Genomic DNA, 23,614 nt, shown 5'->3' on the forward strand with positions numbered 1-23,614 from the left:
TGAGTTGTAATTTCACTACAAGTTGTTTTATAAAGATCACACTATATGATGAAAAATTTATAAACAGAATATCTGGAAGGGTGATATAGGATGACATTTGGAGAAAAAATGATCTACACATGAGGAATTCCGTGGCAAAGCGGCTGGTCATAAAACTCGACCATCCCCGGTATTAACGAAAATTTGAATTGAATATAATGAATTTCCATGATTTTCACAGACAATCAGACCATTTTTATTCAAAGGGTTTTTTTAAAGAGCGAATGTGTTCTTGTATGCACTACGTACACACAATAAAAATACCAGCACGGTATTTCGTACAGCAAAACGGGTGTACCCCATTAGGCATAAATACGTTAGGCATATGGACGTATGACATACGTACGTTAGGCATAATGGATGTTAAGCATAAAGACGTTTGGCATAATGGACGTTGGGCATAATATGCGTTAGGCATAATGGACGTTAGGCATAATGGACATTATCATGTTTAAGTATCTTTAAGGAAATAACTTTTTTGTGGTAACAGCTTCGGGTGGTAAGAGCGCAAATGTTTGGAATTTTTTGATGTTGTAGAATTACTCTGGAAGCTGATAAAACTCGATCAACATTTTATTCTATTGTAAATACCTCAAGAAATCTTAACTCAATTACAAGATGCAGAACGAATGCTCATCGAATGAACAAATGGCACACCTCTAAAATAGACTAAATACTGTTGTTTAAAATCGGTCTATTTTGTATTAAGGTATGAATAACGCACATCAACCTCTTCATGCCCATGTTGTTTGTAAACAAAAAAGTTTTTGTACTGCTAAAACTTTTAATTTAGGAAGAATTTACACACAAAAACAAGTAAGACCAGTAACTGTGACTATTAGAAGTGAAGTTATTGCTATGTGTCTGATATAACTCTGTTGGAGCAGTACTACCAGAGATATTTACAGTTAGCGTCGATAAATGAAATTTTGATATTATCTTCATTGTTTTTTATTATCATTGAAAACTGATAAAATGTAAAAAACATCTTCGACTATTTTTTTCTAGTATATAGAATATTGAAAATTTTCTAGGACAATTGTGTTGAGCACCGGAAGGTAAATATTGAGCAGCTTCCAGCACTGCAAAAAAAGCATCTTTCAAAGCATGTTTTTCGTGTTTCTTGAACTGTATGAACGCTACAAAAAAGTTGGGCATGTAAGGGTTAACTTAAATTATTTCTTCATGCATGCAAGATGAATTGTCCAAGAAGAAAATATATAACCTTGAAGAACAGCTCATGAAATAAAGAATAATGCATTTTATTATTCATTCAACGAATATTGCTGGTTCTATATTAATTATCTCCCATATTCTTAAGCACAATGATTGCCATCACAAATAGAACTACGGAAACTCTTTGATGTGAGAGAGAGTTTAATCCTGTACTATGACGATTTACCGAATCGAAAAAGGTATCGTCACAAGCTTAAAATCTGTAGCCTAATGTTGATCCTGTACATAACACTGCCAGTTTCCATAGGATCCAAAACTTAATGTCTGTTCATTATTTTGCTTTTTTAAATATTTGAATGCAACTGTACTGGTAATACATCTAAGAGGCTTGAAATATGCTTGTACCAAAACTGTTCACTTAAATTAAGGGATATTTTTTATTGCACCCATACTTATTCATTGATTTGTTTTCCCTTTTTTACGCTACCCGTACATAATTATGTACTTTGAAATTGTAACTGACTCCTCCTATTTTGATGTACATAGAATAGTTTAAGTCAGGTTAGCTAGGTTAGCTCGTAAGATTTTAAAATGGAATAAATCACATTATGTTAAACAGCCAACAAGGGTACAGGCTAAAAGTTTAAAATATCACGTATCCAAAATGGCGACCGTGAAAAGTAAAGTGAAGGCAGCACAAGTGATAATGAATTTTCGTCGCTCTCGATTTATTGGATTACTAACTTGCAAAAAGTTCTTCAATTCACCGGCACATTTCTTAGACAATAGCCCGTACTAAACGGACAGCTCGTAAATCTACTGGAGGTAAGGCTCCGCGTAAGCAGCTTGCCACCAAAGCTACCTATGAAAGTGCTCCATCCACTGGTGGTGTCAAAAAACACCCCACTGAAGAACTCGAAATATGAAGTGAAAATGGACATCTAACACCCACTAGTAATCGTTAGAACGAACTCAAATTAGTGACAAGAAATCCAGAAGAAAATTCACACAAATAACAGTTAACTATCCAACCGAATAACACCATGAGGAAGTGAAGCAGCTGTACTGTATACTAGTAAACGTTAGAACGAACTCAAATTAGTGACAAGTGACAAGAAATCCAGAAGAATTCACACAAATAACAGTTATCTATCCACCCGAATAACACCATGAGGAAGTGAAGCAGCTGTACGGCAACAGTTTGGTACCGATGCCGCCACACCCGCTACAGACCCACGAATTGTTGCAAATTAAGCAGTTGTACGGCAACAGTTTGGTACCGATGCCGCCACACTAGCCATAGGCCCACGAGTTGTTCCAAATTAATTCGACACGTCAGTTTGTCTTCACATCTCGCCCTGAGCAGACGCAAAAAATCGTCCCGCGCAAGTGAAACAGTCAATTCTACCTAAAAATCAATCGGTGCCTATCACACAAGCAGTCCATATAACAATAGCCTATACCTACTGTGCGATTTAATGATGAGTGACGGTGCCCAGCAAAAAGCAACCCAGATACGGCCGAACTGTGTTGCTGTTGATTTTTCAAAAAGCCCCGTAAGACCAGCCATTCGGGAAGTGGAACAGTTATTAAAAGTGCAGATGAAACTCAATCTGGCTGAAGTGAAAAACCTACAAATGCATCATATCGAACATTGCGTGCTGATTTCGTTCAACAACATTAACCAAGCTGAGTCATTCGCCTCGCGAAACAACATGCAGCACACCGCCGAATGCGGCAATGTTAAATATAGCATTCCCGTATACATCGAGAACGGCGCTGTAGAAGTTCGTGTCCATGATTTGGCTACACGTACCCCTGACGGCGCGATTAAAAAATGCTTGCAAAAATACGGAGAAGTAGACTCCGTTACACATGAGACTTGGAGGAATTTTTTCCCGGGCATCCCTAACGGTGTTCGTGTGGTGAGAATGCGTGTGACTAAGCCAATTCCCTCATACATAACCGTCACAGCGTTAGGAAGTGACAATGTTCTCATTCATCAAACATCACTAGTCACGTACCCAGGGCAAATTCCTACGTGCCAGACACAAACTGGAACATCTGACCGCGAGCAGCAGGAAAGTACTACGGATGAGGACATGGACATGAACGACAACGCGAAAGAAGACAAACGGATCGAACCTCAAATGGCAGTGGACAACACTGGCAATATTTCGCCCCCTAGAAAAAGGATCTCAACACGCAGCAGAAAGCTGCGTCTAAACGAGACAAAAAACTTAACATAGTTGTTTTTTTTTATTTATTGTAAAAAACGAACAATCGGCCTCGTTAAGCTACCGCATTTGGGCCTAAATAAATTTAATAATTATAAAAAAAAAATCGACACGTAGCAGTATCTCAACCTACTCGGACGGTTTGGGTGCATGACTGACGGAGAGTGACGGTGATACTAGCAACAGCAGCAGAGTCCGGAGGTAAGAGTTCGATGAATGCGCATGCAGTAAAAAGTGAAGAGTTTGTACAATAGTGAAAAGAATCGACACAAATAGTGTCTTGTACTGTTCCAATTGTCTTTAAATTAAAATAGAACAAAAACTAACCTGTCAAAGCCAACCAAGTGCAGCTATACAAAGGTTGTTATTTGATTACTATATAGTATCGATTGTCTAGATTTATGCCTCAGTATTATACAGTATGATCTACTTAACCAAAACCTAATTTATGCACTACACAATCAAACAGTAAACAGGTTTTAGCTAAAATCTAGGCTAAAATTGTCTATAAAAATAAAATTGACAACTGAAGTATCCGCCCAATAACCCTAAAAGCATATATCATAGGTGGATATTAAATTATTATATACCGTATATTAAATTTTAATTATTAGATACTAAATTACTATATATTAAATTTCGAAAAAATGGGGTCTAGAACAAGTAAATCCCCGACAGTAAGCGGAGATCCGCAAATAAATATTATCAATAGCTTGGAACAGCACGCAAATTGGCAAGATAACCAAGATACGAAATACTGGTTATTACTGACCATTTGCTGCATACAATTAATATTTACCATTTACCAAACGTACACAAGATACGTCAAGCGCCAAGCGTTTAGGAAGGCAAGGAAATCGCTTGCAAGTCTAGATCAGGTCTAGAATGCACATACATTAGACATAAAACAATAAATTTAACAATACAAAAAACATATGCAAAAAGCACTAGAAACATTAATAAAGATCGACAATAATTTAAAAAAATCTATCACCAAGAAATTTTCCAATTCCAATTTAATTGAAAAAGAAAAATTATGCAAAGCCAATTACAGGGCAATACAAGAATATCTACTAATAAATGAGGATACATTAACCTCAGAGAAATTATTTTATTTTAAAAAATCATCGAGAACGTTAAATTTTGATATTACAACTGCAATAAACAAGAAATTGCACAAATTTAAAATAAAATTTAGATTAAAAGGGATAATTTTAGCTATCATTTTTACGAATCGGCTAAATAAATTAAAAATCATGGCAAATTTCGACATTAAAACGGCAGCGAAGCTAGCCTCTATAATTCCACTATACGATGGTAATAAAGAAGGAGCTAAAGGTTTCATAGATGCTGTAAATTTTATAAATACGATCGTGACCGAAGCTCAGAAACCCACGGCGGTACAGCTAGTACTCACCAAGCTCACAGGCAAAGCGAGAAACCTTTTTACAGCGGTCCCAGCCAGCCTAGTTGAGATCGCCCTGCAAATTCAATTGAACTGCACAGACAAAAACAGTTCGGATTCCGCAGAAAACAATTTAAAAAATATAAAGCATAACAGCGACCCGCGAACTTTTGCTAAAAGCGTCGACGAACTGAGCAATCAGCTCGCCAACGCATACATCCGAGAAGCCTTTCCGGGTGAAGTAGCCAAAAAGAAGACACAAAAGGCGGTTATACAAGCACTGATAAGCGGCTCACGCCACCCCGAAACTAAGATGATGTTAAGAGTCGCCAAATTTGATACATTAAGCGACGCAATCGACTTAATGGTTGAAAACGAAACTTGTAATGAAAAAGAATCCGCCACCCTACTAAACATAAATAAAAATACGAACAGATGGGACAACCGAGTTATACTTATCCACATAGAAACGTGTATAATAACCAACGAGGCCGTGGTCATTACCAACCTCAACAGACTCGATATGGAACAAATCGATTCCCGCAGAATCGACAAAACATGTATTTAGCAAGTACTGAACCGCAATCATGCATGGCTGACCAAGGCCAAGCACAAACAGCTGTGCCGGTCCCTGCACCGAGCGAACAGCAACAACAACAAATTCAAAACCATTTTTTTGGCCAATGTGTTGACTCTTAATATAAGCGCTTCTAACTTCATAAAAGTTGGAGTGCGTATGGCCAATTCGATCTGTACGTTGATAATAGATTCTGGTGCAGATATCTCTATTTTTAAGAGTAATAGAGTAATGCCCAAACAATTAGTAAATAAGAATATCAGAGTAAAATTATCTGGAATAACGGAAGGCGAAATAGAAACAACAGCACTGACCGAAACTGAATTAAATTTCGGAAATAACATAATCATTAAACATAACTTTCATCTAGTTAACGCAGACTTTCCCATTCAAACCGATGGCATTTTGGGCAGAGATTTTTTCTCCTCCCATAAATGTATAATCGATTACGAATGTTGGTTATTAAATTTCTCAGTAAATAATACTAACGTGTCCGTACCTATACAAGACAGCGTAAACAACATAATACCGCAGAGATGCGAAGTGATTAGAAAATTAAGTAACAACAATCTTAAGGAAGACATGGTAGTCATCTCTACAGAAATTGCACCTGGAATTTTTGTAGGAAACGCTATCATATCTCCACAAAATCCCTATGTAAAAATAATGAACACAACGAAATCAACTGTAAATATATCCAACTTAGAATTAAACCTGAAATGGAACCCTTAGCAAACTACAATATAATGAAAATTAACAATAAAGATAAGAATAATACGAGAAATAAAAAAGTTTTAAATGAGATAGACATGAAAAATGTACCAATCTACGCACAACAAGAATTAAGCAACCTAATATTAAACTATTCAGACATTTTTGCACTCACTGACAAACCACTGTCGACTAACATTTTTTACAACAAAAACATTAACTTAAAGGACAATACCTCCGTATACATACCCAATTATAAAACAATCCATTCTCAAAATACAGAAATAGAAACTCAAATTACTAAAATGCTAAAAGACGAAGTAATAGAACCTTCAATATCATCCTATAACAGTCCAATTTTATTAGTACCAAAGAAATCAAATGATGAAACCAAGAAATGGCGACTAGTAATAGATTTCAGACAACTCAACAAAAAATCCTGGCAGACAAATTTCCCCTACCTAGAATCGACACAATTTTAGATCAACTTGGCAGAGCCAAATACTTTTCAACATTAGACTTAATGTCTGGTTTTCACCAAATAGCGTTAGAAAATAACTCTAGAAAATTTACCGCTTTCTCAACACAGAGTGGTCATTACCAATTCACACGCTTACCTTTTGGATTAAATATTAGCCCAAACAGTTTTCAGAGAATGATGACAATTGCAATGGCTGGACTAACACCAGAACATGCATTCGTCTATATCGATGACATAATTGTTATCTCCAAATTCGACACTATTAACAACTACCCCATACCCAAAAATAGTGACGACTGTAGACGATTTGTAGCTTTTTGTAACTATTACCGCAAATTTGTGCCAAACTTTGCACAATAGCACACCCACTAAATCAACTTCTAAAGAAAAATAAACAGTTCGTTTGGACAAATGAATGCCAAAACGTCTTTAACACACCAAAAACACACCTAATCTCACCAAAACTACTTCAATACCCCGACTTTACTCAATCGTTTATACTAACAACTGACGCATCAGACGTAGGATGCGGAGCAGTTTTATCCCAAATTAAAAACGGAAACGACTTACCCATAGCTTTCGCGAGCAAAAGCTTCACTCCAGGAGAGAAAAATAAATCGACAATACTAAAAGAACTAACAGGAATACACTGGGGATTAAATTATTTCAAACCTTACCTATACGGAAGAAAATTTACGGTCAGAACAGACCATAGACCATTAGTATTTTTATTTAATATGAAAAACCCAACCTCCAAACTCACTAGAATGAGACTAGATTTAGAAGAATTCAACATTAATATAGAATACATTCCTGGTAAAAGCAACGCTACAGCGGATGCCTTATCCAGAATTGTTGCAACCTCAGACGAATTGAAAGCCTTAAACGTACTTACTGTCAACAATAGGTCCATGACAAAAAAAAATAATAGCAATAATAATAATTCCAATATTAATAATAATAATAATATTAATGATAATATTAACATCAACAATAATAGTAATACCTATAATAATAATAATAATAATAATAATATTAACGATAATGTAAAGAATAATATTAACAACAATAATAATATGAACAACAACTATAAATTACTTAACGACAAAGGACAAATGACGAAAGGTAGAGAAACTGATCACCTCACTATCTATACGACTGAAAACCCGACCGAAACAAGAAACTTACCTAAACTAAGAATAACGGTAGAAAATAACTATTTAATATTCAATATATACAAAGACGCGCAAATGAAAAAAATGATAAACAGAATCACAACATATATAAGTGGAAGAAGAACTCTAGAGTTCACACTTTCAGCATTGGAAAAAGAAATGAATAAGATGCAAATAAAGAAAATCGCTATAGCAAACAACGAAACAATATTTAAAGAGGTACCCATAGAAACATTTAAAGCGCTAGCGAAACAAACAATTAAAAATATACAGATAATAATGTATCAACCACCCAAGTTCATTAGTGATCCTGGCGAGATACAGTACATATTAAAAAACCACCACAAAACCCCTACAGGAGGACACATAGGACAGCATCGACTGTACCTGAAAATAAGAGAATATTACAATTGGAAGGACATGAAAGGATCTATTTCTCGATTCATAAAGGCCTTGAATCGTGCAAAAAGAACAAAATAATAAAACATACCAGAGAAAAACAAATAATGACCAATACACCATCAAAACCATTCGAAATAATATCCATAGATACAATAGGTCCATTACCAAAAACAATCAACAATAATCGTTACGCAATAACGATTCAATGTGAATTAACTAAATACATCGTAGTAATACCCACACCAACCAAAGAAGCAAACATAATAGCAAAAAATCTAGTAGAGAAATTCATATTAATGTACGGAAAATTTCTGGAACTCAAATCAGATCAAGGAACCGAATATAAAAACGAAGTACTTGAACAGATTTGTAAATACCTACAAATAAAACAAACATTCGCTACAGCACACCACCCCCAAACAATCGAATCATTGGAGAGAAATCATAGATGTTTAAACGAATATCTACGATCATTCGTAAATGAACACCATTCCGATTGGGACGAATGGATACCATATTACGCATTTACTTATAACACTACCCCACACTCAGAACATAAATTCACTCCATATGAACTAATTTTTGGCAACAAAGCAAAATTACCACAAGAAAATTACCCAACAACAATAACACCAATGTACAATTTAGACTTATATAGCAGAGAACTAAAATACAAGTTAGAAAAATCAAACGCAATAGCGAAACAAAGATTAGAAAAGGATAAACATTCAAGACAAGAATTTATACACATACCAACAAACAATAATAATGATAATTTCACTTCGCTACATTATTCAACCAAAAGGGGGATGCTGTAACGGACTTACTTTCTAGCATCACAAATTATTCCCACAAAACCAATCCCTACATGCACCAATGTGAATCCTTCTCAGGTCACAGGTCATAAAAACCAAATTTAACATATCCTTTAGTCAGGCCACTTGAAACGAGGCCACACTCATATTTTCCCACAGATCGTAAATTACTTGAGCGATCGTTTTCAAATCCAACTTGCATAACCAGATGGGCGCATTCCAGTTAAACCATTCTGGGTCGCACCACTTGTTATAGCAACATTCTCACTAGGTCATTATTATGCTGAGGCGACAAATAAGCAGCCTTGCGTAACCAAACAAAAGCACCGATAGCAACCAATGCACCCATACTTATTCATTGATTTGTTTTCCCTTTTTTACGCTACCCGTACATAATTATGTACTTTGAAATTGTAACTGACTCCTCCCATTTTGATGTACATAGAATAGTTTAAGTCAGGTTAGCTAGGTTAGCTCGTAAGATTTTAAAATGCAATAAAACACATTATGTTAAACAGCCAACAAGGGTACAGGTTAAAAGTTTAAAATATCACGTATCCAAAAACGTGTTAGTCACGTATCCAAAAACGTGTTAGTGGCGGCTTGCTCCCCTCCTATGTTAGTAAAGGAAAAAGGTAGGAAGTGGGAAACATGCTGTAAAATTTTGTAAAATTGACATTCTCGTTGGCTGGGGGATGATTGTAGGGGATATGCACACTTTATTGTAGTTGTTTCCATCCAGTAAATCGCAGGGGCGTCATGATGTTCTTGTGACGTGTGTCGTGATGTTCTGGATAGATGGTTATCAAGAAAAGTATGCATTGTAGAATTGCGAAGCAATGCCATATTGTAGATACAGGGCGAGATAGACGAGGTAAATGGAAGGGGAAAATGTATTAAACTTGGACATCAATAGTTTTCAAAAAGATGTAGATAAGAAAAATGTAAGAGTGGTCACGGCTTGCCAGGACGTCCCGGACTGGCACATAGCGTGATCTACCTCACGCCCGAAGGGAATCTATTAGTTGGGACCTGGCAACACGGTACTGTGCGCACAGCCAAACAACATGCTCGATGTCGTGATAGCCACAATGATTACTATCAGCAAGTCCTATACGACGGAGATGCGCATCAAAGTGTAATGGTTAGACATGAGCCTTGACATCGTATGAATAAAGTCCCGGTTTACATCCAAGCCCTTAAACCAAGCATTCGTTGATACCTTCGGGATAGTGGAATGTAGCCACCGTTCCAGATGCCCCTTGCTCCATGAAGTTTGCCAACTTTCTCTGACGAGAGATACTGAAAAATTCATTGAAACAAATTGGTCTTTCGTAATGCGCCCACCTTGGCTAAAGAGTCCGCCTTCTCATTACCGGCAATAGAACAATGTGACAGGACCCAAACCAATGTAATCTGGTAAGATTTTTCAGATAAAGCACTTAGATATTCCCGTAATTTCCCCAGGAAATACGGTGAGTGTTTTCCAGGCTTCGCCGCACGGATGGCCTCAATGTAGCTGAGACTGTCCGAAACGATGAAGTTATGGTCTGCGGGCAGGGTGTCAATGATCCCGAGAGTATACTGAATGGCAGCTGATTCTGCGACGTAAATTGAAGCAGGATCATTGAGTTTCAATGAGGCAGCAAGATTTTCGTTGAAGATACCGAAGCCTGTGGACCCATCGAGAATTGATTCGTCAGTGTAGAACATTTTTCCGCAGTCGACTTGATGGTATTTATTATAAAAAAAATTTGGGACCACTTGTGGGCGAATGTGATCCGGGATTCCACAAATCTCTTCCTTTCTGGATATGTCAAATAATACAGTTGGAGCAGAAGTATCTAAGAGATGAGCACGGTTAACGTTATACGAAAATGAATTGATGTTCTGTGACATGTAATCCAAGTACAAGGACATGGATCGGGTCTGAGAATTAAGCTCGACAAGCCTTTCGAAATTTGCAATCACCAATGGGTTCAAAATATCGCATCGAATGAGCAATCGATACGAGAGGTCCCAAAATCGATTTATGAGTGGAAGGACGCCCGCCAGCACTTCAAAACTCATCGTATGGGTCGAGTGTATGTAACCCAACGTAAACAGCGATACTGGATTCTCTCTAGTTTGATGAAATGTATGCTCGCAACGTAGCGAAAAGCAGAAATATCCGTACTCCATCACTGATAATATCGTTGTTTGGTACAGCCTGATTAGGTCTCCTGGGTGGGCACCCCACCAAGTTCCGGCTAATGTACGGAGAAAGTTGATCCTTTGTTGGCACTTCTGTTTCAGATACCTAATGTGACATCCCCAGGTACCTTTAGAGTCGAACCAGACCCAGGGATATTTGAATGTTGAAACCTGAGCAAAAGTTTTATCCATTAACTGAAGCTGTAGTTTCGCAGGTTCACGCTTCCTAGAAAATACGACTAGCTCAGTTTTCTCCGTAGAGAACTTGATACCCAGCTGGAGAGCCCAAGCAGACAAATTGTCCAAGGTTAGTTAGTTAGTTGATTATTGCAGCTTTAACCACGGCGGGTCATTTGCTGATAAAAGAATTAAAGTTATACATTTGATTTGTAATGAGATTATGTTGTTTCTTGTTTCTAAATGTTCTCCAGAGTTCCGTCAGATGCTATCGTGATATTTGCGCAGGCTTGGTTGTAGGATGGGCCGCGGGAAACCTCCCCACAACTCGGCGGAGTGTGGCAGAGGGCCGCGATCGGGTTTCATCAGGTTTCGTCGTTAGATGCCGTCGTATAGTCCGGCATCCTTGATGAAGGATAGCAATGCTTGTTCCTGGGCAGGGTCGTGCGAGAGGATGTCTCTGATCGATCGCGGCATGTTGTATTGTTGTCGTAGATTTTCGAGTTTCTCACAGTTGCACAGAATGTGCTCGACGGTCAGGCGCGTGTTGCACGGGGTGCATTTAGGAATGGGGTTGTTGGCTATCATACGTGCGTGGGTCAATCTGGTGTGGCCGACTCGAAGCCGGGAGAGGATCTTCTGCTCTATTTGGTTGTTGCGGTCGATCCATACGTCGGGGTAGCCTTTGATTTTTTGCGTATGGCCGCGGGAGTTTCGTAAGTAGTTGATGAAATTGGTTTGGATGCTTGCGTTGAACTCTCGAATGATATCGGTTGTTGGTATTTCAGCCGAGAGTTGGGCGCATGTCCGCCTTCCGAGGGAGGCCAATCGATCTGCGTCAACATTCCCTTTTATTCCGCTGTGGCCTGGAACCCAACAGATGGACAAGAGTGGGTCACGGTAGGCTTCAATGGCCTGTACGAAAGGGTGCTTCGATGTTCAGCTTTCGATGTCCTTTAACACGGAGAGCGAGTCGGTGAAAATGACCGTCGGGGAGTCTTTTTTCCATTGCTACTGCCAGGGCGGCAGCCTCTGCTGAGAAGATTGACCACGAAGAGGGCAAGCGGAAGGAGAGCCCGCTCTCCAGGCAACTGATCCCCGCTCCCACTCCATCGTCGGCCTTGGATCCGTCGGTAAATATTCGAAGGTGGCCTGAATATTTCCGGTTAACTAGTTTTTGATAGTGGGCTCCGATGCGGTTAGGGGGGTTGCCCGCTTTGACGACCAGAGATAGGCTTCAGTCGATGTTGTGACTCGGGTCGTTCCACGCACGATGTCTCACCCGATGTAGGCGATTGGCGGTAAGGGGCTGTTTGCGTACTTGTTGTGGAGGTCCTTGGCCATGGAAAGAGCAAAGCATTCACCTCCCGAGGTTTTTTTTTCCAAGAATCCGAGACTTCTCCTGAATGCTGTTTCTGCAACTGCCCAGCGGCAGGGAAGAACTCCCGCCTCAACGCAGGCTGATTCGGCAGGTGTACTTGGCAGCAAGTTGGAGGCTAGTCGGACGGCTCCGTGATACAGCGGGCCGAGGACCTCGACCAGTCTGTCTAGGTTGCGACAAGTCAATTCGATGCCGTAGTATATCCTGCTGTGGATTAAGGCGCGGCTCACGTTGATTGCGGTTTTTCTGTTTTTTTGGGGTAGCGAGAGCAGATCGTTCGGACCAACCGCTTTCGGCTCTCGCAGTCCCTCTTTAGGTGGCGAAAGTGTGGAACAAGGGTCGCTTTTCTATCCAGTGTGATGCCGAGCACTTTCGGCTCTTTTCGGAAAGGTATCTGGACCCCGTTGAGCGAGACCGGTCTGGCGTTGGCGGGGTGAAAGGATACGCAGCAGTGAGTAATCGCACACTTAGAAGCAGCGATGTTGAAGCCGGTAGCCAGAGCCCATCGTCCGATCGCATTGACGGCGGCTTGAAGAGAGATCCGGGTGCGGGGGATCGTTTTTCTCAAGGCGACTAGGATGATGTCGTCCGCATAGACGAACACGTAGACTCCTTTGGGTAGTGAATCGAAAATTGAGTTCATCCTAACTAGGAATAGCGTTACTGCAAGCACTGATCCTTGTGGGACTCCGTTGGTCTCCCACAATTCGTCGGAGAGTTCGCCGCCGATGTATACCTGGAATCGTTGGTCCTTTAGGTAATTCTGAATGAAGGCTCTGAGATTGCCCTGGATGCCCCATCGGTGCATCTCTCACAGTACTCCTTCGCGCCACAGTGTATTGTAGGCTTTCGCCACGTCTAAGATGGCGATGTCGGCATGTAAGTTTTTCGCTCTCGCTTCTTCGATCAGTTCCCCGAGGGATCCCAAATGGATTCCTGTCCCGAGTCCTTTCCGGAAGGCAAATTGGCGGTTGTCAAGAAATTTGCCTTCTTCCAGCTATGTAATCAGCCGACGGTTGACCATTCTTTCTAGAATCTTCGCGGTACATGAAAGAATGCTTAATGGACGGAAGTCGCTCGGGGATCGTGTGCCTTTACTCTTTTTGGGGAATGGCACTATGTAGGCAAGTTTCCAGTCGTCTGGGAAGTTTCCACCTTCCCAGATGCTATTGAAGGCATCCAGGAGTGCCCTTTTCCCGCCAGGGGGAAGATGTCTTAACATTGGGTACCCTACTCTGTGGGGGCCAACCGATTTTCCGCGGGTCCTAAGGGCTGCAGTGAGTTCCGTCCAGGAGAAGGGTTTGTTATATTCCGCTGTAGAGTTTGGTGAAAAAGTGATGGGGGTTGCTTCGAGACGTGTCTTGTATCGGACAAAGGCGACGGGGAGGGCGTCGTTTGCGGATAGCGATTGGAAATGGCTGCCGATTCTGTTTGCTTGGGTCGGTGATTGTTACATCGTTGATTGCCAGTGAGAAACCGTTTTGTCGCCGTTTACCGCTGAGAGCATTGACCCGTCTCCATAACTCAGGTGTTGGGGAATCTGGGTGTATGCCGTCCAAGAAGTTGGACCAGCTGATTCTTGGATGGTTTTCCTAGCTAGATTGCGGAATCTCCTGAACTCGGCTGCTCTTTCAGCACGTAGGGGGAGGTCAAGGGGAGTTTTTTGTAGAAGACGTACTGCTTTCCTACGTGTCTTGCTGGCGGAGGCGACGTCTGGATTCCACCAGTAGATGGCGCTGCGGGGCACGACCCCACTAGTTTGAGGGATGCTTAATTCTGCAGCTTGGATAATCAGTTCGGAGAGCTCTTCCGGGGTCTAGGTGCGGTCACGGTCAAGGTTGGACTGGAAGTCTGCGTCAAAAGTATCCCAGTCAGCGTTATCGTACAGCCCCCGGCCCAGGGGGACAGGTCGACGCCGGCGTGAAGGTGGGTCTCCTGGATGACAAGGCAGAGTGGTTCAAGGCGAGAGATAATACTTTGCAGGTCCCTGAGGTTGTGTCTCAGCCCGTTGATGTTCCACTGAAGGGCGAGGATAGACAAACCGCAAGCTCCGTAGGATTTGGGTCGGCTGGTAGGCTGGCTGATGGAGTAGGTATATCCGTCGGCGGTGTTGTGCAAACTGTTACCGATGCTGGGCGTGCTGTCTGAAATGGATGCGGCACTATTCTGGTCTTGGCGAGATTTTGGATTGTGGTGACTTACCCGGGGGGAGCCGGGCCCCCTGCACCGGCAGCCACCGGAGGTTTTTCGGTCGGAACCGCGACGTCCACGGTCAGGGCCGGTGCAGGGGAGGAGGCTTTTTCCCTGGCCGTGCAGCAATCTATTTCGGATATGGCGATTTGATTTTCAGTTGGATGTTCGGTTTGACAGACGGACTGCCCTTCCGGCGACCGTCGGGGGTGTGGCAGAGGGTCCGCGTGAGTTTGGCCGGTGAATCGTCTTCCTGGACATGTGATATCCAGGACGTCAGCTGGGCAAACATTTTCTGAAAGAGGGTTCGGGGCGCTTAGCTGTTCTCGGAGTATAGATTGAAGAGCTGAACTTACCCGGGGGGGTAGCCGGGCCCCCTGCACCAGCAGCCGTCGAAGGTTTATCGGTGGGATCCGGTACATCCGCGAGCAGGGCCGGTGCAGGGGAGAAGGCTTTTCCTTATCGCTCTTGCGCTTGATATTCTCGGTTACGGGGTGTGATTCGTTGGTTATATCTCGGTGGCTTAATACTAGAGTACCGTTTGTTGTGCGCCTTGTTAGGAGGGATACCGGGTGCCAGGAGCATCCGGCGATTGGACTGGGTGATCGTTGTGTTAAGTCCTTTGGATGCGGTTTTACTTTTTTGGTTTGTGCTGATGTGCTGTTTGGCGTTGTAGGTCCCTATTAATTTTGCGTCCCGGCTGTCGTGCGCTGAGGCTTCCGGGTGGATTGCGGCTGGGAGAGTCCAGTTCACCGGTTGGGGAGTACGGTTGTTGGTGGTGGTTCGGGAGGTCAACGCGGGTTAGGCTGCCTGAAGCGAATTCAGTCGGTTGCCAGGTGTGGAACCTAATTGGGTGCCAGGAGCATCTGGCAACGGGGTTTGGTTCTCGGTGGGATGAGCTTTTAGTGTGATCATTCGCTGGTTTCTTTGTGCTAGGGTTCGTCAGTGGGTGTCGGTTTTCCTTCGATATTCGTTTGTCTGGAAGAAATTCGGAGGAGTACAGTTCCTTGGTGGCAGGGGGTGTATTGCGACTTACCCGGAGGCAAGCCGGGCACCTTGCGCCGGCAGCCGCCGGAGGCTCATCGACTATGGTCGGTACTATCCGGTCAGGGCCGGCGCAGGGGAGAAGGCATTCTCCCTGAACGTGCGGCTGACAATTTCGGATGTTATGTTGTGGTTTAAATTTTCGGTTGACTTGTAGTCGTGTTTTGTCCTGCTGAAATCAGCGGAGGAGTAGCTCAGTTGGCAGTCGTGTTTGGGTGGACTAGCGGGCTGCCCTTCGAGTGACCACAGTGGGTATGGCAAGGGGTCCGCATGGATTGGGTTGACTATGTCTTCAGTTGTTTGCACGATGCGAAGCCTGTCATTCGTTGGTTGCTTAGTACTAATGTTGGTCGGTAAGGGTCGGATTCCTTTCTTTGTCTTCTCGGTGTTAGAGCGGGTGGGGGTGGTGAGTTGTCTGCTGGTAGTTCCGAGAGGTACGGCTGTTCGTTGGTGGGAGGAAGTGTATTGCGACTTACCCGGGTAAAGCCGGGTCCCCTACACCAGCAGCCGCCGGAGGCTCGTCGACTGGAGTCGGTACTACCCCGGTCGGGGACGGTGCAGGGGTGAAGGCTTTCTCCCTGACAGAGCAGCTGGCTGTTTCGGATAGTATGTAGGGAACTATTTCCCCGGGTAGACTACGGTGTGAGATGAGCTTGTTGGTGTTGAGGTGGTTGTTAGTAGCGTTTGGTGCAGCTGTAGCTGTTTCCTTTGTTTGTATTTGTTTAATCATTGGTGCTATTTGTTGTATTTGTTGCATGGTTTCGTTTATAAATTGTTTCATATGTTTGAAGTTTAGCTGCTGTTGATATTTTCAGATTTTTCAATCCGAGATGAGCTCGCTGCTGTCGGTAGGTATTTCACGATTTTTATTTTGTGGTTGGTTGGGTTTTGATTTTTTGGTACGGTTCTTTCCTGTGCGATTCCGATTCCTTTGCTTTGGGGATCTTTTTAAATGGGGCTGCGTGATTTGTCTGTGTCTTCCGGACGATGTTCTTGCTTGTATCTGTTTCGGATGGATCTTCTATCACCGGTACTTCAGGTTGCTGGATTTGCCTGGATATTTTGCATTCCGTCGATCGACATTGCTCTCGGGTCACGGTTGATTACTGGGGGCCCCATCGATTTGATGGATTCGCCGGCCTTTTTGGCCATAAAGTGTTTTTTAACTCCTCAACGATTTTTCTTAGCGCCGCTAGTTCATTTCGTAGCCTTTTGTTCTCTTTTTTGTGGAAATTAATTCTTCTTTAGGCTGTTGGGTCTCAGTGTCCTTGGTTTCCGTCGTCGGTCGGTTTCCTACCAGCTCCTTGAGCATGGCGACTTCCCCCAACAGGGCGTTTATAGTTCGGTCTCTTTCATCAACTGTGGGCCTGAGATTTCTTTTAAGAGTGTCTGCAAAACATTGTTTTGATTGGCCAGTGCTTTGGCCTCGGGGAACGTTAAATTTCCATCGATTTTCAGTTTGATGATTTGCGCTTCCTTCATTTGAAATGGGCACTGTTGATCCCTTGCTGAATGCTTGTCGCCGCAATTAACACATTTGCTCTCCGCTTTGCAAGGAGTTTTTTTGTTGACTTCGTGTTCTCCGCTACAATTGAGACACACCTCTTTCTGACTGCATACCCTCGATCCATGGCCGAATTTTCCACAGCGGAAACATTGCATCGGGCTCGGATAGTATCGCCTAATTTTAACGCGCATCATACCCAGGAAGATTGTTTCCGGTAGGTGAGATCCAGAAAAGGAGAGTACCAAAAGCGGAGTGTTTGAAAGGCTACCGTTAACTTTTTTGGTGATCCTTCGAACCTCTATGACCCTTTGCCCCTTTATCTGTTCCAGGATGATCGATGTTTCCATGTTGATGGTGTCCAAATCGTAAAGTAGACCTTGGACTTTGTTCAGGAATGGGTGCGGGATTATTTCGATCTTCTAACCATCGGCTAGCTCATCGATTTTTAACAGTCGGTCATGGGTTCTCTGTGAAGAAGTTCGAAGAGCGTACTGGGTCCCTCTTGCCTCTTTAACCGCCGAGACCCATTTTGTTGGTTCCGTTCCTGAGGCGTTTTTGAGGGTTAAATGAATCAGAAATGGGTTAGTAGGGAGTTTCCCGCATACCCCATTTTTATCTCTAGCCGCGCGCAGTAGTAGTGTTTGTTGGTCGATGTCATCGCCAGAGTTCAGGTAGGACGGGATTGCATGACTGGGTGACGGCCCCCCTCCCGGGGGCCACTGGTTTTCGCTCATGAGGTCAATTGTTCAATAAATTGTGTTCTATGAACAGAAATTACCTTTCAGTTGTGTGATCCTGCGTTGGACGGTCTCCCTTATGTGGGTGGTTTCCCCTTACACTAGACTTTTGGTGTGTATACCTAAAAAGGTATTGTACCACCAGACAGGGTCGTCGAGTCTCAAACTCGTCTGAGGTTCGTCACTTCACTCTCGTATCGAAAACTGGTGCCCGACACTGTTGTCCGATTTGGATCTTCCACGTTTGGGGTTCGACACTTATCACGTATATAAGTCACTCACGGTTTGCACTGATGGGGACGCAAGGTTTTTTACCGGGTTTGAATTTTCGCGCAATGGAAGCGCAATCCGTTCATCGATTTAACTTTTCAAACTCAATGGAGGCGCGAGTTGTTCACCTACTTCAAAGTCTGCACTCCTGGTACTTGCCACTTTTATCACTGCACAATTTTTTTTCACAAAAAAGGCCCTAGTAGGCCTGGGTTTTTATCTCTGTCGGTGGGGGAAGACTTTGGCGGCGTAGCGAAAGGGGAGCGAAAAAGGTCCCGGTAGCGGAACCGAGTGCTGACTTTTTCGGGGAATCACAGAGCTACAGCGATAAACACTCAACCGATCACTCCGAGTGATTGATACGAACTGAATTGTCCAAGGTATTTTGCAGTGGTCCTTGCAAGTCGACGGCCTTGGGACCTGTAATAGAGACCACACCGTCATCGGCAAGCTGCCTTAGCGTGCAGGAATTGACAAGACATTTGTCAGTGTCATTCACGTAAAAATTGTAGAGAAGAGGGCTTAGACATGAGCACTGGGGAAGGCCCATGTAGCTAAATCGTGATGTCGATAAATCGCCATGCGAGAAATGCATTTGTTTTTCAGACAACAGGTTTAGCAAAAAGTTATTTAAAATTGGTGAAAGACCATGCTGGTGCAACTTCTCATAAAGAATGTTGATAGAAACTGAATCGAAAGCCCCCGTAATATCCAAGAATACTGATACCATCTGCTTTTTGTTAGCATATGCCATTTGAATTTCTGTTGAGAGAAACGCAAGGCAATCGTTCGTCCCTTTGCCTTTGCGGAAGCCAAATTGTGTATCTGACAGTAAGCCATTTACTTCGACCCAATTTTCGAGGCGAAACAAGATCATTTTCTCGAATAACTTCCGGATACAGGATAGCATTGCCATCGTTCGATACGAGTTGTGGTCAAAGGCTGGTTTTCCTGGTTTTTGGATGGCGATGACACTCACTTGTCTCCAATCATGTGGGACAATGTTACCCTCAAGAAACTTGTTAAATAAATTCAACAAGCGTCTCTTGGCAGAGTCTGGTAGTTTCTTCAACAAGTTCAATTTGATTCTGTCTGGCCCTGGAGCTTTATTGTTACATGATAAGAGAACAAGTGAGAACTCCACCATCGAAAACGGTGTTTCGTTCGCGGTATTGTAATTCGACGCGGCGCGGTAGATTTTCTGTGCCGTGGCGAAATCCGGACAAACCTTCTTGGCGAAATCGAATATCCAACGGTTTGAATATTCCACGCTCTCGTTAGTACTGTTTCGGTTTCGCATACGTCGGGCCATGCCCCAAAGAGTACTCATCGACGTTTCTCTTGTTAACCCGTCGACAAACCGACGCCAGTAACTGCGTTTCTTGGCTTTCATTAAATTTTTCATTCGCTTTTGTAATATCGCGTACAGTCGATAGCTAGCGACTAACCCGTCGTTCCGGAAGGCTTTATACGCGACAGCCTTCTCCGCGTACACGTCTGAGCACTCTTTATCCCACCACGGGTTGGGAGAACGTTTTTGGGTGTTTACGTCGGGTACTCGTTTCGTCTGAGTTTGAATCGCGATATCGAGAATGGAGTTGGACAAAAACTTATACTCTTCCTCCGGGAGAAGTATCTGTGTTGAATCGATAGTTTTGGATATCTCAGCAGCGTAGCTCTTCCAATCAATATTTCGTGTGAGGTCATAGGTAACATTAATTGGTTCTGAAGGTCTTGAACGAGTGGTGATTGCAATTACAGTCGGCAGGTGGTCACTACCGTGGGGATCATATATTACTTTCCACTTGCAATCTAACCGTAGTGGTGTTGAGCATAGAGATATGTCTAGTGCACTTGTTTGTGCTGGTGGTCTAGAAATTTCGTGTCATTTCCCTTGTGTTCAGAATTGTCATATTGAAGTTGTCACAAAGGTCTTGAATTGTCAAGGATCGGTTATTGTCGTACAGACATCCCCACTCTTTACCGTGAGAGTTAAAGTCTCCAAGAAGCAGGTGGGGCGAGGAAAGGTGTTCACGTTGGAGAGTCTTCGATATCCCATCAGGGCTCTAGGAGGAATGTAGAATAGAAGCAATGCAAAGATCTTAGCACTTTTTGATCCCTAAAAGTACCCCTCCGTATGTGTCTTCTCGATCCAAGCGGATAATGTTAAAATCGTGGAAGTTGAGGTTTACATTAGAAGTAAACCATGTTTCACATAGGGAAAAGGCATCACAATTAGTGTAATCTAGCAAGTGTTTTAAGGGGTTATATACAAAGTTGTGGCGAAAAAGTGAGCTAAGTTTGTGTTTTTTTCAAAAGTATTTTATGCAAATTTTATTTGAAAAAGCGAAAGACAGTTCGTTAGTAGCACCTTCAAAGATAGTTTTTCGATAGAATTTAAAAAATATTCAATGTTGTCGGAGAGATGGCCCAGCCCCAGAAGCCTGTTTTTTAGGCTGAGGTTTGCGATGAACGCTCTCCAAGGTGAACCGCTCAACTGAAATCCAGAAACTAAAAAGTTTATTGAAGAAAAATAAATTGTGGTGTACTTGAACGGATCGGTTTCCCAATAAAAAAAAAAAATTCTTACAAAAAATCACGTTAACCAAAAAGTTGAGTTTTTTGGTGTTTAAAATTTTAAACAAAAATTCATTGCAAAACATAAAAAATTGTGTGATGAGGAAGGAACCGTACACGACAATGTAAATACAAACAAATCAAAAAAATAATTATGAAAATCGGATGAATAGTTTTTGAGATATCGCGTTCACCGCAACGGTACTTTTCAAAAAACTTCATTCCGAGATAATTGCGTTTAAAGTTTTGTGTTAACTTCATGCGTGGAAGAACCAGCGCGCTGCAAACGGCTATCATTTAAAATCTTGTGTTCCGATATGGATGAAATTTTGCACAGATATTTTCAAATGTATTTATTTTCAGAATATTCAATAATTTATTTTTCGATTTTTTGAGTTCCAACTTTGTATATAACCCCTTAATGAATCAATGTTGGGGATAATACTTCTGCAGTTCCACAGTAAAACAGTGATCAGATCCGTGATTCCGTTTAATAAGTTAGCCATCGAAGGATGCGTTCGCTGCAAGGAAGGGCCATTGTTCAGTCAACTGCTTTAACCTTCCGGCAGTCGCGCTAGTGCACTGAGTGCACACTGCTAGCGAAATCTGAAAAAAATCTAGCGAAATTGTCTTAGGGTACTAGCGGGTGCTCGTTCAGTGAGCCATTTGTGCGACTTTCGGAGGGTTAAAAATGTTTTTACTGTTGGTAGAATAGCAACCAGCAAGATTTTTAGAGGATCGGTAATGTTGAAAGCTGTGAATATCCAGTCCACATTGTTAGAGAATTTAAGGAATCCCGTTTTAGGTTGAGTTTCTGACAGTAAAATGGGACCACTTGGGATTTTTGGTGCCCCGGGAAGTGCTGGGAACTCCTGGTTGTATCTCATTTTCCCAAAACCAGGAGATATTATCTTCGGATTTGTAGCAGCACTTCCAGTTGATGAATTTTATTTGGTACCCTTGTTTGGGACAACCTAGGACCCTTGCGAGGAAGTTCAGGTGAGTCTGGATTAGGTCTTTTTCTAGAGTTTCCAAGCGAAGCCAAAGAGTGCCCCTCGCAAGGATCGTTAGAGGCGTTATCGTCAGTTGGCAAGAGAGCGAATGAGTTTTCGGAGATAAGTGGAACAGCTCTTTTAAGCATTTCTGCGTAAGAGCGTCTGGAGCGATCTTTGGCGGATCGCTTCAGTTTATCCACGCGAAATTTGTACGTTGGACATGTCACAAGTACATGCGGATTCTCCCCGCAGTAAACACACTTCTCAGCAGGCCTACTGCAAGTATCATCCGCATGGCGTTCCCCACATTTACCGCACCGTTGCTTGTTGCTACAGTAGGTGGCCGTGTGACCTAGCTACTTGCAATTGGTACAACCCGCGGTACAAACAGGCGCACAGGTAAACGAGCTCCTCCCACTTCAACGTAGCTCGGAAGTGCAGATCCGGCTAAGGTTACGCGAAACGAGTCTGATGGATAGTAATTCCCATCTTCGATGGGCTTTGAGTGCAATTGCTTGCACACCAAAATCTTAACTGATTGAAGATTAGGGTCCTTAAAGCGGCCAACCCCATCATTCATCAGATAATCGACAGTTAGACCCGCATCACTGACCACACCGTCGATCTCCACATCACGAGAAGGAATGTAGACGCGATACTCCAGTGTAAAGAGGCTATTGCTAACCATACCATTGGCCTGTTTCAAATCAGTAACGACTATGCGCAGTTTATCTGACTGAACCTTGTTAATCTCGGCTACGGCCGAGTAACGTTTTGTCAGCTCCCGTGCAATAGTTATGCTGTTTAACGGTTTATTTTTGGGCCGAAAGTATACCACCCAAGGACCAGCGGATCCATCCTGGTAAACCTAGAGACGGGGGGAGGGGGGGGGGTGTGAGACATTGGGGGAAAGTGGAGGAAGTGGATCGTCCATAACATCATATGTCTCCGAATCAGATACACGTTCCTTTTGCCCATAAGATTCGTCATCGGAGGGTGATCCTTCTGTTTGTTCCATTGTTGTTACGTAGTGCTCGAGGTGCGACATTTATGTTGATTTGTTCCAAAATAGCTGGGCCATCTATACGGCCTTGCAGAGTGTCAGCGATGAGCAAAGCTCTTGCGGTATTCCTTCGAACATGTAGGGGCTCTAGTTGAATCAGCTGACATCGGTTTTCATAGCTAGGTAGTCGGACAGGATCTCTCCACGGCAATCTACGGAGCGCGAAACGCAAAAAGCGACGCTGCACACTTTCAATTCTTTCAACGCCATTATTATAGTTCGGGCTCCATACTTCAGGGCAATATTCTAGAATTGATCGGGATAAAGAGCAGTACAGCGATTTGAGACAATAAACATCCGTAAAGTTTTTGGCTATCCTGAATATGCATCCCAGTGCTCGAGACGCTTTACCAACTGCATAGGAGACGTGTTGTTTAAACCTAAGTTGAGAATCAAAAATCACTCCCAGATCCTTCACGTGACTGACACGTTCGATTTCTGTTTCTAGTAGACAGCAGTTAA

The 23,614-nt window shown here is 42.7% G+C and overlaps 1 protein-coding gene across 15 annotated transcripts in view; it reads left to right on the forward strand.

Moving 5' to 3' along the window:
• LOC131689268 (voltage-gated potassium channel subunit beta-2) overlaps positions 1 to 23,614 on the forward strand; it is a 1,724,569-nt gene that overhangs the window by 1,309,341 nt on the left and 391,614 nt on the right. The window contains exon 3 of one of the 15 annotated variants that reach the window (XM_058974251.1): positions 68 to 22,924. The exons of the other annotated variants lie outside the window; for them this stretch is intronic. Coding sequence (XP_058830234.1) covers positions 4,388 to 5,425 — 1,038 coding nt within the window. The 5' untranslated portion in view covers positions 68 to 4,387 and the 3' untranslated portion in view covers positions 5,426 to 22,924. Of the gene's footprint in view, positions 1 to 67; positions 22,925 to 23,614 lie in introns of those variants that run through there. 15 annotated transcript variants of the gene reach the window in all.

Source organism: Topomyia yanbarensis, chromosome 3, assembly GCF_030247195.1.
Source record: "Topomyia yanbarensis strain Yona2022 chromosome 3, ASM3024719v1, whole genome shotgun sequence".
Taxonomy (NCBI): Eukaryota; Metazoa; Arthropoda; class Insecta; order Diptera; family Culicidae; genus Topomyia; species Topomyia yanbarensis.